This window comes from Callorhinchus milii, unplaced genomic scaffold (genome assembly GCF_018977255.1).
Source record: "Callorhinchus milii isolate IMCB2004 unplaced genomic scaffold, IMCB_Cmil_1.0 Scaffold4, whole genome shotgun sequence".
Classification (NCBI taxonomy): Eukaryota; Metazoa; Chordata; class Chondrichthyes; order Chimaeriformes; family Callorhinchidae; genus Callorhinchus; species Callorhinchus milii.
In genome coordinates, this window is record NW_024704745.1 from 23,122,058 (window position 1) to 23,137,721 (window position 15,664).

Sequence of the window (15,664 nt, forward strand, 5' to 3'; positions counted from 1 at the left end):
AGCTCAGAATTGAGAATATGTAGCTCTGGATACCACTGAAAAATAACACTAATTCTGAAATAGTAAAGCCTATAATTTCAAAGAATTAAGCAAAAAGTAAACAAATGACCAGATAAGAGTTGAAAGATGATGATAAACAAATGTTGCTATTATATCAGATAATAAATAAAAAGCAATGCTAAGATTTATGGTGACAATATTCAGTTATAAATCACAATGTAAACATTGTATTTCTCTTCAAAACTCAAGTTTCCAGAACCTCCAGCTCAGGCTGAGCTTGAACTTGATTATTAGTAATGTGGTGCAGGGAGTAATTCATTTTATATGATATTCCTGTGGATATTATCCTGTGGTTAATATTTAATTGCTTCCTGTGTGTGCTGCACTGCAAGTGATAGAATGCCACTTACAAAGAGTATTACTGTATTTTTGTCCACAGTGAACATGTGGTTTTCTTTCCGTTGAACTTTGATTGCTAACTCTCCCTCCAAGTTACTGCATTTGTTGTTAATTAAACTAATTAGCTAATTAAAGTCGGTGTGCCAGTTGGTGTAAAAATGAGCAATAATCTGATAGGAACTGAATATTTTGTATTTAGTTTGAACAATTTTCTTTAAAAAAATGAAAAAAAAATATTCAAGAATACAATTAACAGTGAACCCAAATCTCAGTACGTCCTTCATAAAGAAAATGTAAGAACCTAGTAAATAGGGCTTATATTACACAAGGATTCTGTTGATTCTTTTATTTGAAACAGCCATTTATTTAGTAGTCCATAACTGTTCTGCATTTTTTCATGCAAATATATGAAACTATTTTCCATTACATATTTTGCCTTAGAAATTAAAATGATCATATTAACCCTGAGAAAAGTGATGAGAATACAGTAAAGATGGCAGGTTTTTTTTATATATGCTTTAAGCAGGCTTATGATTCAGTAGTGAAATATGGGGGAAAATTCCACCTGGGTCTAGATTGACTCTCCATATGCAGAATTGTTGAGTAAGCAAAAAAACGCTTCACAGAATATATTGTAAAGTGAATTAACTGTTTAAGAACATAAAAAATACGAGCAGGAGTAGGCCATTCTGCCTCACGAGCCTGCTCCGCCATCTAATAAGATCACGGCTGATCTTCTAACTTAATTCCATTTACCTGCCCTGTCCCCATATCCCCTTAATCCCTTTTCAAAAATTTAAAAATCTATCGATGTCATTCTTGAACATGTTCAAGGACTGAGCATCCACAGCCTTCTGGGGTAGAGAATTCCATAAATTCACTACCCTCTGAGTGAAGAAATGTTTTCTCAGATCAGTTCTAAAAGGCTGATCTTTAATCCTGAGACTATGAGCCCTAATTTTAGATTCTCCAACCAGGGGAAACAATCTCACACTATATACTCTGTCAAGACCCTTAAGAATCTTATAGGTTTCTGTAAGATCACCTCTAATTCTTCTATATTCTAGTCTACTCAACCTCTCCTCATAGGTCAACTCCCTCATCCCAGGAACCAACCTAGTAAACCTATGTTGCACCCCCTCTAAGGCGAGTATATCCTTTCTTAGCTAAGGAGACCAAAACTGCACACAATATTCCAGATGCCGTCTCACCAAACCCCTAAACAATTGCAGTAAGACTTCCCTACTCTTGTATTCTAATCCTTTGCAATAAACGCTAACATGCTATTAGCTTTCCTAGTTGCTTGCTGTACCTGCATAACTTTCTGTGATTGGTGTACAAGGACACCTAAATCCCTCTGAATACTAACATTATCTAGTCTCTCCCTTTCTAGAAAATAATCTGCTTTTCTATTTTTTCTACCCAGGTGAATAACTTCACACTTCGCCACATTATACTCCATCTGGCACCTTCTTGCCCACTCACTTAATCTGTCTATATCCCTTTGCATCCTCCTTGTTTCCTCCTCACAGCTAACTTTCCCACCAAGTTTTGTATCGTCCGTGAATTTAGATACATTAAGCTCTATTTCCTCATCTAAGTCATTGATGTAGACTGTAAACAGTTGAAGCCCAAGCACTGATCCTTGCGGCAATCCACTAGTCACAACCTGCCAATCTGAGAAGGACCCGTTTATCCCTACTCTGCTGTCTGCCTGTTAACCATTCTTCGATCCATGCTAATATATTACCCTTAATTCCACGAGCCCTAATTTTATGTAACAACCTTTTATGTGGCACCTTGTCGAATACCTTCTGAAAATCCAAGTACACTATCCACTGGTTTTCCCTATCTAACCTGCTAGTTACATCCTCAAAAAACTCTAAAAGATTTGTTAAACACGATTTCCCTTTCATAAAACTCTGCCTAATCACATTATGACTTTCTAAGTGCCCCACGACAACATCCCTAATTATAGACTCTAGAATTTTCCCTATCACCAATGTCAGGCTAATTGATCTATAGTTCCCCATTTTTTTCTCTCCCTTTTAATTTTGTGGGCAAAACGCTATATAATCCACTTAGATAGTGCATTTAGTGCATTTCTTCCAAGCAAGCTGGACGGATCCAAATTGGAAAGTTTCCAGAGGAAACTGCTTCCTGCGGTTGTTACATGAACTAAATTTAAAGACCCCCAAATTAAATTCTTATTTTAACTAAGGCCAAGATTTAGATACCATCTGTCATACAAATATACTGCAGACGTTTATCTGTTTTTGGTGAAACTGTGCATGACCTCCTCTGAAATTTACCAGATTTATTTTTCAAACTTCTTTTGTGTTGTACAGAAAAGGTAAAAAAAAGTTAATGGACATTTCTTGCTGAGGTTTCTGGCAAATATTTGTATATGTAAATTGTAGAATTTATTGCTTTAGTCACTTTTTTGTGAATTTTGATTCTTTAAAATTATGATGTGACCTGAATTTATGATACATTTATATTAATCAAATACAGGACATTGTTGTGCACACTTTGGCTGCCTCATTCGCCTACAAATACAGTCACCACATTTCACAGTAAAATCCTGCAAAGTGTTTTGAGATCTCAACAACGTGAAAAGACGCTCTACCAATTGGTATAACCCTGGTCGAGGTCACTAACAACATTCTAAACATCTGTGACTAGGATCTATCTGCCTCCTTGTCCTCCTCGACCTCTCTGCTGCCTTCGACACTGTCGAGCATTCTATCCTCCTACACCGCCTCTCCTCTTAGATCAACCTTCCCGGACCTGCTGTTGGTGGTTCGAATCCTACCTCTTCCACCACCTCCACTTTGCCGCACTAATAGCTTCCTCTCCAGCCCCCGCACCGTCATGTGTGGCGTCCCTCAGGGCTCTGTCCTTGACCCTCCCTTTTTCAATATATATATGCTTCCCATTGGCAACATTATCCGCAGACATGAGGTCAACTTCCACATGTATGAGGATGACACCCAAGTTTGCCTCCACTCTTGATTCCAGGACCACTGCTGTCCTCATAGATTGCCTGTCGGACATCAAGTCCTGAATGAGAGTAAACTTCCTGCAGTTGAAGGTCAACAAGACCCTTCTGCTTGGCACCTCAGGCACTGACAGCATCTCCCACCCATGGATGCATTCTATGTCTCACGGAACCAATACGGAACCTCGCTGTTCTGTTCGACCCTCACCTATCCTTCATACCCTACATCCATGCCATGACCCGCTCCACCTTTCCTCACCTTCACAATATCACTCGCTCCGCCACTGTCTCACATCCAGGCTTGACTATGCAAACTCCCTGTTTGTCGGCCTCCCCAACTCCTCCCTCCATAGGCTGCAGATCATCCAGAACTCTGCAGCCTGTGTCCTCTCCCGCACCAGGCTCCACCCCCATACTCGCCCGACTCCACTGGCTTCACATCACACAGAGGATACAATTCAAGATTCTGGTCCTCACTGGCCTCACTCTCCCCTACCTCTGCAACTTCCTAATACCCTACCATCCTGCCCATTCCCAACACTCAGCGGGCTCCAGCCTGTTCCACGTCCCCACCACTGGCGGGCGGGCTTTCAGCCACTCTGCCCCCACCATCTGGAACTCCATCCCGCAGTCCCTCCGCCTCGCCCCCTTCCCTTGCATACTTCAAGACCCTCCTCTTCGACCGTGCCTTTCATCAACCTCCTTTCTCCCGCCTGCCCTCCACCCTCCCCAATCCCCAGCTTGGGTCGAAACACTGATTGTCCAGCACCTTGGGACGTCCTCCCGATGTGAAAGACACTTTACAAGTGTAATTTTGTATTTTTGTATACCAAATGCAAGGATGCTGACTTTTTAAGTCAGCACAGAAACAGGCCATTCGGTTCTAACAGTCCGTGCTTGTACCCTTTATTTTGGCTTTAATTTGATTTTCAAACCCAAATATAATTTTTAAAAAGAATTGCATGTTCTTATTTTTTGCTTGTAATTAAGAACATCATGTTCCAGAACAGTTTGTTCCAGGTGCCATCATGTGGCAAAATCTGGTACTACTACAACTTGGTCTAGTGCATAAATCCTCTTTACCATTTGTCCCCTTTCTTTGGTCTAGAATAAAATGACTACCTTTTGCCCAGTCCATAACTGCACAAGACCCAAGAACAGTTTCAACTTCAACTTTTAATTAAATCTTTTATTGCACGCATAAGATATCATCCTGGTATCATCCAACAAATTGTATTCAAAAAGCACCTTTCACACTGGGAGGACGAGGGTTTGTATCGAAGCTGGGTGGGATAGTGGGGGGGGGGGCAATTTGACCAAATCAAAGAGGAAGGTCTCGACCTTGAAGCAGGCAAGGGAAGGGGCGAATAAAGGGACTCCAGGAAGGTGTTCCACTGCATGGGGGCAGAAACGTGTAAAGCCCGACTGCCAGTGGTGCTGCAAGCAGGGCAGGGAACATGAAGCAGGCCAGTTTTGCTGAGAGGAGGAAGTAGGCAGGTTGTTCGGCTAAGCACATCAATCAAAATTTTAGCATCAGGTGAATGATGTTCCAATCTAACACTTATATAATGTTAATGTTAGCAATATATACTGTTGTGGGACATTGCTGTGCGCAATTGTCTGCCGCATTTTGCCCACAAAATATAGACTTTACAGTAATATTTTACAAAGCGATTTGAGATGTTTGGAAGATGTGATATGGCACTATGTGAAATTCAAGGATTATTATTATCATCATTACTACCACTTTCAGCTCTGACTGAAAAAAATGACGCTCATCCAATTTATTCTCTCCCCTCATCATTCTATTTTTAAATTTTTTTTAATATGAATTGCTAAAGATGTACAAATTAATATTATAATTTTGCATGTATGAATGGTAGTATTCATGACAGGTTGACTTGACAACCAAAATTGAATACAGTATTATACTCTAAATGGAAATTATTTAGCAACAGTCATTTTAATTGCACCTCAGTTTAATTTAGTAGGTATTCATAATCATAGTTTTTTTTACTATTCACAATAAACAAATACAGGACAACACATCTGTACTTTCATCCAACTTTCATTCAAATGAAACACGGAAACTATGAAGGAATAAATAACTTACAGTTTTTGTGTTTGAAGACGTTTGTGTTGTGATTACATCGATACACTCTTTCTGTTCCCGAGCACTCACAGGCAGATTTATTAGTGGAAATATGCAACATACAACACACAGTTCAAAGAGGCTAAATTCCTGCTTTTTTCTTCAATAGTTTTATTACATCTATTTACATAGCCACCCTTCAGTACAAATCAGTCATTGACCAATGTGGCCTGTAAGAATTCTCACCTTCACACGTAGCAGTATTCAATCAAGTCTAGTCTTTAAATATCTACATCTTTGAGGAATGAGGAAATGTTACGTACATGTTGTCTTTAACATAATCAGAGCAGGCAATTGAGATATACAGTGATTACCTTTTATTAAACATCTGAATTTACCCAATTGTTTTTAAACCGGCCCTGCTTATTTCAAGGCACTGTCTTCAGACTGGCATATTTAACAAATATTTTTAATTTACTTACAAACATACAACCTCATGACACAAATATCAAAACACTGAAAATGATGACATACAATTCCTCTTTCTCCATAAAGTTTGTCAAATAGATTTCAAAAATACATGTCCCTTTAAATACCGGGCAAAATAATTGCTTGGAAAAGTAGTATACTCAAGTAAATCATATTTTGATTTAAAACAATGGGGAAAGTACTTGGGTAAATGTTCATTGCCTGCTCCAAATGGGGGCCAGGCACACACACCATCCATTTATTTTTGTTTGTAACAGTTTTTTTTTAATACTGTCATATAAATATGTTTAGAAACTGTACAGTTCTTGTCTGGCACTTTTTTTTAAAATTTGCTTATTCATTTGTGCCAGACTTAAATCTGGCATGATGTGAACTTACATATACCCAAGAGTATAAGCTGCCAAATACATGGCTTGATTTCACAGTCCCATAAAATTCTACTCTCCAAGGTAAGTTTCACAGCAGAACGAGTTAGGATGCACCACAATTCAAACAGTACAAAGTGTTCAAATTGACATCTCCTTTAATTGTTGCCATATGTCCGTGAACCATATTTGCTTAACACGTTTTGAATCCAGAGATATTACTGCTTTATCTCCTGTTAGTGTACAGAAGAGATACTTAAAACATCTCACATTCCCATTCGCCTTCTTAAGAGATGCCAAATTTCATTTAATTTGTTTTACCCACTTTGTTACTGTATAAGATTTTAAATGTCAACATTTTTCCCGAAAACAAAAGTTAATTATCTCAACCAAGTTATGTTTCATTCTTAAAACGTTTATTTTTCTGATACTTTGTGCTCAGCAAATTCACAAACTTTGACACTAAGTGTCACCTCCCTTAATTCCTCATCAGTCCCGCTCCTTAACTCAGTCCGTTGAAAAACAGCCCCAACTGGATTTCCTGTAACAGCTATTTTCATGATTTCCTCTGTGTGAGATTATCATTTCAGTGTCAATTTGTGCCCAAATCTGAGTTGTTTTAATCTATGCCCATGAGAAATTGGGTTTTGACAGCACTGTTCATTTTCATACAGTTCCAGCGAATTCAAACTATTATCCCACCTGTCTGGGCTAGATTTGAATGCAAGTCTCAGGAAGTAAAAGGTTATAATGGTTACCCAGTGTACTTTCCAGTAATTTTCATATTTTCAAAAACATTGTTTTCAGTAGGGCTAATCTTAAGATAATGACATGTGCAATGTTACATTGCAGGAAATAGGAAAGAACAATATACTTTCACCTCAGGACCTGGTTTTAAATCAAGCCCAGAACAAGCTATGGTTACGGTGTAACTGCCCTAAAACAAGTGCTGGCACAATCAGACTGTAATACTGTACTGAGGAAACAAGATTGAAAATATTGCACACAAGAAGCTACAATTTAAAGAACATGAAACTCCATTTAAACAGAACAAAATGGAAGAGCAGGAGACCTCTTGGTTCCTTACCTCTCAGGGTTTATTCTGGGGAAAACGTGTTTCTCATTCTCAGGTTAAAAAAAGGATTTGTCAGAAAGCCAGTCACTGAAATGGTTTAAAGACTTTTGTTGTGGTGCTTATATTGGCAGCAACCAATGCCACTTCCATGCTCTCTTAATCAGTGAAAAGATAAAACGGAGTTATTGGGGAGGGAATGGAGATAAAGAATAGACAGAATACTCCAAATGGAGAGAAGGAAAACATTTGCAAACCCAGTTCAGTTACAAGACATTTTCAAGCAGTTTTACTTAATTATTAGCCCACACAAGAACCCTTTGAAAAGGACCCAATTGGCCAAGATTATCAACATCAGTAGTGTTTGTGAACAAATCCTGCAAACTAATATTTTTACCCCTGCATCCATCTCTAAATCACCAATTATTCATACAGAATAGCTGCCAACTTCTGACATGTTTGAGCATGACAAAAAATATTTATTCTCTCACTGAGTCCGCTTCTATAAAGTGCAGATCAGAGGGAGAGACTTCGGTTTTCATGATGGATTACAAGGGGAGGTAGAAAGACAGGGAGAGCTTCAATTCAGGTGTCAAATGAAAATACCGAAGGTTTTTTTTAAATCAACGTTTTAATAAAATCTTCAATTAAGCAACTTAAGCCAAAAAATGAACTGCTCTGTGTCTCGCTTGCTGCATGACTTCAAACTTTGACAAAGCTGCAATATTTCCTGTAAGGACCAATTGTAAAGATATTGTGACAAAATGTTGGCAGTAAAATTAGGAGGATGTAAGCTCGTTTTTTAAATGCAACAGTCCCTGCAAACTGCAAGAAAGTATTTGGCCAAGTTCAGTTTGGTAGCTGCCAGTATAATCACTAAAAACAAACACCAATGTATAAGGTTAAAGATTCAGTGCCTCACAATTAAGTATTTCTTTCCAGAGGTCCCATAATAAATAAAGTCAATAACCGAATATCAGATTTTAAATTGAATTTTTCCAACACTATCTTCTGAGTGAAGATTGAGCGTGGAAAGTAATAGCTTTGAGTAGACTGGTTGCTCTAACTTTGGAATTGCAGATCAGATGAGAGGTGAGTTCTAAATGTAAAGAAATGCATCATTTCCAATCTTGAACTCCGCTACCTAAAAAGTAAAATTAGACTGAATTTCATATGATTATGGCAAATCAAATGTTTTCAATTGGAAGGCTCCTATGGAAATAAAATATATTTGTGGGCCACCATAGCTTTAATTAATGAGCAGAAAGTTACATTTTAGTAAGAAAGCTCTTATACACATGTGCAAAACAATAGGCACCATGGTCACAAGCACACAGGATGGTGCCAGCCCACTTGTGTTCCAAGAATGTTTTTCATCATCCTTACTATAACTTTATAATCATATCATAAATTACTTTTAAGTTACACACTAGAGAGGAATGCTATTTTCTGATTTGTCAGATTCTTGAAGTCTAAGGTGATTTGTTATCATAAATGTTCACACATTACAAAGGTTTGCTTGTGACCAAAAGGCATTCTATGAAAGAGGAGAAATCACTTGAATGCAAAATTCATTATCTCTACACCTTTCACAATAAAATCATATCTTACACCTACAGCATCACAAGTGAAAGGTACAGAATATTTAATCAATGGCTGCACAGTTGCTGAACTGAGGTAATTAAAGAGAATGCAAGTAAAAAATATGCAGCTGTTGAAGGTCTCTAGCTTCAGTCTAGGTTTTCAGTCCTCTGTAAGAAGTGCGTATTTCCAAGTGCCCAGTTAAGTACTGCTCTTGTGTCATTCAGGATGTGAATAGAACAACACAGATATTAATTGAACGGTTTGCCAGTTCCACAATCGATTAAATCTCACTGATTGAATTGCAGATACAGTTACTGTGGTGGCGTAAGTTTACGCATTAGAACTCGGTATGCTGTTGCAGGAAGCCCAATCTCACTATAAGTTGGTTTCATCCCAAGAAGAATCATTCATATTCTTTAAAACTTTCCTAACCAACTTCTCTAACTCCTTGCGAGCTCTCTGCTCCTCCTCTAGAGAGCGCCTCATCTTCTTGTTTTCCTAAAATAGAAAATTCAAACCTCAAATTAATTTAAGGATTGGATAACAAAGATTTATTAAGATGCCATTTGACGATGAGATCCACCCCCACAATTTGGACTCACAATCGTTTACCACAATCCATCACAGGTCCACAGTGGAAAATACTCCAAATTAGAGCAGAGAATTCACAGTGCAAATGAGGTGCTTACCTGCTTTAACTCTTGTACTTCATCCTTCAATGCATAAACTGTATCTACAAGACTTCTATTTGAAAAGAAAAAACATAACTATCAAAAACATTCATATTGAAATTATCAGACATGTCATTTTCTTGTGTAGTTAATTTTTTTAGATTATTTTGCTGTCTGTGGTCAAACATTCTTGCCCAATACAGTAAAACTCGCACAAGTTTTATCTTTATAAATAGTGTAATCGCTTAAGTTATACATTCACCTGAGTCCCTTTCAGTTTCCTATCAAAACCACTTAGATTTCTTTGCCCTACTCGTATTACCTCCAAACTCGTAATGCCACTCCACTATCCTCCATCACACATTGAATTGAATCACGGGAAACAATGTCATGACCCATCGACACATGGGCAGTTACTAGCCGGCTACACTGAATCGCGGGAAACAGTGTTGATCCGTTGATGCATGTGCAGAAGAACTTCATTTCCCGCAATTCAAAGAGGTTCCAACGCTTGCCAGTAAGTGTGCATTCGGAGGCAAAAGGGCAAGACTCATTGAATCGTGGGAAATGTAATCTTAATCCGTGACTGTTGCGCACTTATCAGCTTCAGTGACAAACTACTGCATGTGCACTTACCAGCTGCATTGAATTACACATGTATAATGTAGATTATTGATTAAATTGGATTTTAAATGACTCGCAGTATGCCTGCAACTCAGACTTCGCACAAGTGATGTTAAATGTTATGGTCCTGACTAATAAAACTTATGTGAGCATTACTGTATTTTCTTTACATTGAACAAAATATGTACATAATGATTGTAGATTGATAGAAACTCATTCACAAAATCTCCTCAATAGATTTGTATATCATCTCTAAATTCTATTTCTTCACTGCCTGTTAACTTTAGATGGAAAGCATTATTATTATTAAAATCAGACATTATTTTCCTTCAATATGGATAGAATGGAGGAATGACACAGTCTAACAACAACAGATTGCATTTATATAGTGCCCTCCATGCCAGGCGGTGTCCCAGTGCGCTTAACAATGGCAGAGCCTGATGCCGAGCCAGGGGGATGGGGAAGGTGACCATAGGTGCGGTTGAAGAGGAAGATCTTCAGGTACAACCTGAAAATGGGGAAGGAGGGAGCATGGCAAAGTGATTGAGGGAGGGACTTCCACAGCTTCGGGGCGTAGTGGCTGAAGGCACGCAGGCCGATGGTGGACAAGGAGGAGGCTGAACCCAGTAGAGCAGAGGCAGAGGGTACTACTATGAGGAGAGAGGAGTTTGGAGAGATAGGCGGGTGCCAAAGCATGGAGTGAAGATTTAAACACTAGAGTGAGGATCTTGAAGTCAATCCGCTCTGTGACAGGGAGCCAGTGGAGTTTGGCAAGGAATGGGGTAATCAGGGTGCGGAGTTTGGTGCGGGTGAGTTAAATTTTGTGATAATGGAGGAGGGGAGACTGGCGAGGAGGCCATTTGAGTAGTCCAGTCGAGAGGTGACGAAGGCGTGGTCAAATGTTTTGGCAGCTTGTGTATTGAGGAATTGTCGAAGACGGGCAATGTGGCGAGGTGGAGGAAAACGGTCTTGGCCAGGGACCGGATGTAGGGTAGGAATAGACTGGCAATAAGACTAAATCATAGGAACCAACATGTAGCACCGTATCTAAATATGGCCACAAATATACAGTCAAATCACCTTACAGTCTATTCTGTAAAGCACTTTGAGACGTCTAGAAGACGTGAAAAGCGCTATATCAAATGCAAGGATTATATTATTAGAAATAAGATTTGTTGGTATACATCAGATTTCATAAGATGTAGATGCTACTTTGAGCAATTTAAAGATGTACAAGTGCATACTAAATGCTTGGCAATTTAATAGATATTGATTTTGTTTTTCAAACACACAATGAAATGGGTGAAATTCATCACAAGTACCAACATAATTATCTTCTGTCGGAACCGATAGACTACAGCCTTTTCTTTTTCTTTTTCTTATTTATTTATTATTTATTATTGAAAATGGAATTTTCAATCTACGACTGTTTGTGGGACATTGCTGTGCGCAATTGGCTGCCGCGTTCGCCCACAAATATACAGTCAATTCACTTTACAGTGTGTTCTGTGAAGCGCTTTGGGACGTCCTCCTGACGTGAAAAGCGCTATATCAAATGCAAGGATTATTATTATTATTATTATTTGCATAGAAGAATCCAACAAAAAGAAAAATAAATATGTGAATTGCTAGCACACGTTTCTCCAATCTAAATTTTCCACTGCAACATTTGATGTGTTCGCACAGATTGCAGAATTAGATTTCTAGTTAGCACACAAAAAAAGCCAAACAAAAAAAAAATCGCAGTTAAGCTGGTATCCTGCCAAATGATACACCGCTATCCACAAATCTACACAGCTGGTTTCTACATGCAACCACTGTGAATGGTGTTGGGAGAAGGAGGGGTTCCGCTTTAGCATAGCTGTGGTCAGTCAATAATTAACACATGGACTAGTTGCTTTCCCCCCCGATCAACATATTAACACATCAATTTAGTGGAGTCCTGTAGCTCAATGGTTAGAGCGCTCGCCTCGCAAGCGAGAGGCAAGTTTGCTGACTCTACACGGCTCTGTTTACCTAGCAGTAAGTAGGAACCCTGTTGTTTGTCGACTGGCGGATCACTTTTCTGGGGGTAATAATTCTTTAAAAAAAACAATAAATTGATCACTTCAATCTATAACTGTTTGTGAGACACTGCTGTGCGCAATTGGCTGTCGCATTTCGCCCACAAAATGTACACTCAGTTCGGTATATTCTGTGAAGTGCTTTGAGACGTTTCGAAGACATGAAAAGGTGATATATCAAATGCAAGGATTATTATTATATTAGAGTTTTCAGCCCAAAGGTAAAAGAAGACATTAAACAATTAGTTGATGCAATATATGCTCTTCATGAAAAAAAATTAATTTAGCTGTGTTGATATGGAAAATAGAACTTTATATCCAGCATCAACATGAACCATTCCTTGGTCAATTCATTAAAAACAGAGTAAAAATGTTATACATCACTTTAACAAGTGCATCTATCAGATACCAGAACCATCTGGTGCATTGGTTTCCATCAACAAAGACCCAATGTATCAAATTACCTCCTTTTATCCTGTCAACACTTTACAAAAGTTATCATTTGCTGTGCTTGGTAACTCTTGAAAAACAGTCAACATGTGTTCCAATTAATTACAATAGACTGTGAAAACAGCACTAATTGAAATCAGGCTCAATTTGGATATGTAAACAGTTCAGACACCAGAGTGTGCATGTATTGTGGTATGTACGCATGTATAAATGCGCAGTGTGTATAAAACCACAAAACTAATCACCTGGTGCAAATGTGCACATTTAAAAAACATTCCAGCCTAACTTCACTTCCACATTGGAGCCCGTTAAAGATAAGCAGAATTGCTGTCAGTTTTGGCATGAAAATAGGTAGCATTCTACCATCATAATTTATCTAAAATAGATGACTTGCAACATTCTCTTACTTTTCCTCTATGACTGTCTGGCCATTGCTTTTGGTTTCTTCTACAATAATTTTTTCCTCTTCGGGCAATAATACCTGAGGAGCACACTCTTTGCGATAGGCTGTAACAAAAACAAAGTTACAATTGAAAGTGTCATTCTACAGAACAATAGTTGGATCAAATCTGCAGTACATCTTAATAAGGAATTAACTCCCAGCAACGGAAAGCAGATCACATTGGAGCCAAGTTCATGTATCTTGACATTGACATACTTCCAGTTAATAAAAAGAAATCCCATTTAATTACTTTGATTCCTCAAAGATTCCTTTATCATGGAATTTCATTAAGAAACCCAATGTATTTGAACAGTGACATTTGTCACTATCAGTTTCAAATTAAGTAAAAGATGGAAAAGTGGCCTTGATAGTGAATTGGTCATATTTATCGCACCAGAATAACTATTTATCCTGAATAACTATTTAAATTAAATTACCTCCTGAGCAGGAACAGAGCATTAATACAAGGATACTGAGTGGCAAGATTTGCTCTTTTCTTCACAAATTCCCTCAAGGTGATTTTCCAATCTCAGTCAGGCCATCAGAGGCAAGCATTTTCACAAGAGGAAAGAAGAATTAGCAGGAAATCAACCCTCATGTACATCACCCAGCTTCAGTGGTATAACCAAGGACCCAAGAATGGAAGTTGGAGAAAGCTGCACAATTGTGTGTAAAAACACCTGCCTTGGAAAAGTGCATAGTTTGCACTAAATGGATCAATCACTCAGGGATGTCACAGGAATGGCTGTGATTCAAAACAGTCACTGGTTTATCAAAAGGTGTTCTGCTGAAGCTGAAGGTTAAATGAATATTTATGGATTAAGGAAACGCCATCTTCACTCTGCAACTAACTGGTAATACTTCATTTGGTAGTGGAGTCCTGTAGCTTCATGGTTAGAGCACTTGAGAGGAACTAGGTTTGATTCCTAGGCAGGGCAAAGCATTGGACAAGTTTCCTTACTCCACACGCCTCTGTTTAGTAAGAACCCTGCTGTTAGTCGATTGGCGGATTGCTTTCCCAGGGGTAATAATCTCTTAAAAACAAAAACAATTTTAAAAAATAATAATTTGGAAACTCAATCCACGACTGTTTGTAGGACACTGCTGTGCGCAATTGGCTGCCGCATTTCCCCACAAATTATACACTCAATTCACTTTACAGTATACTCTGTGAAGCGCTTTGAGACATCTCGAAGACATGATAATATGCCCTATATCAAATGCAAGGATTATTATTAAACAGTGCTGCAACTGGATGGCACAAGTGGAGATTGTCCTTGTGACAATAATCCAATTATTAGGAGTCCCCACTTCAATTTCTAAGCAAAGAATCTGGTTAGAAACTGCTGAATAATAGGCCTCGAGAAATAAAATAAGCAGGTGCTTTTGTCAGTGCATTGGGTAGGATTGTGAACACAAAAAAAATTTCACAGCAATTTCCTGTTTTGGGTTAATAGGAATCACAATTGAGTGATGACAAACTATTTATTTTTGAGTCAGCGGAAAAGAAAGTCAGATGATGGACTATTTGTGTATATCTCTTGCAAATCAGCTGTAGCAACATATCAACAGAGCTGGAAAAACCTCACCCATATAAGGGAAGAAAATAAATGTGGGAAATTAAATGATACATCTTTGAAGTGCAAGAAGACTGCATATTACTTGAAAGAAACATACTCATAATTCTGGAACTTATCCCATTAAAGCTTACACAAAGTTCCTGTCATCAAAAGAATCAAATTCAATGAAAAATATATTTAGAGCAGAAAATTGCTAAACTGGGAACTTCTAAAGCATCCAGTGAAGAGTGTAACTTGTAAAAAGCTAGGCAGTTAAATATACAAAACATTTATTTTGCAAGCCATTGTAAAGGGCAATTAGGAATACGGCTCCTATTTTTCTTCTAGTTGAGTAGAGCTGTATAGGTGTAGATTGCTCCCGGTATCTCACTATTTACCATGTATTCATGTGTGTGTCATTGGACTATTCGACTACAGATTGAAACAATTCCAAACCTCACCTGACTTACGCACTGATTTGACCTTCTAGCAGGCGTTTCGGCTGATTTTCCCCTCCATAACCTGAGCACTGGGGCAGGCCAATTGTTTAGGACCATTTTTTGGGTAAGAGACAATCAGTAAATATTTTCTGCTGAATTTCTGTTTGAAAATGTCTAATTGACCTTTCTTATTGCAGGCTCAGTTTATGGGAATGTGTGTGCAATGTAGCAGTCTGGGAATGTGCACATAAACATATCGCAGTCAACAACAACTTAGTTATGTAGTGCCTTTCACACAGGGAGAACATGTCAGGGTGCTTTACAAAGACAAGTGGGAGACTACGCTGGGAGGGGATAATGGGGGGGATAGGTCAAAAGTACTGACAAAAAGTTAGGTCTTTAGATAGTTTGGC

At 38.4% G+C, this 15,664-nt stretch overlaps 1 protein-coding gene across 2 annotated transcripts in view; it reads right to left on the reverse strand.

Annotated features, from left to right (window-relative positions):
• Nucleotides 1-5,643: 5,643 nt before the first annotated feature.
• Nucleotides 5,644-15,664, reverse strand: part of LOC103177547 (rho guanine nucleotide exchange factor 7) — a 101,687-nt gene continuing 91,666 nt past the window's right edge. For both annotated transcript variants that reach the window (XM_007891765.2, XM_042334142.1), the window contains 3 exons: nt 13,218-13,317; nt 9,692-9,746; nt 5,644-9,500 (listed from right to left, as the gene is read on the reverse strand). In XM_007891765.2, coding sequence (XP_007889956.1) covers nt 9,378-9,500; nt 9,692-9,746; nt 13,218-13,317 — 278 coding nt within the window. In that variant the 3' untranslated portion in view covers nt 5,644-9,377. The remainder of the gene's footprint in view (nt 9,501-9,691; nt 9,747-13,217; nt 13,318-15,664) is intronic.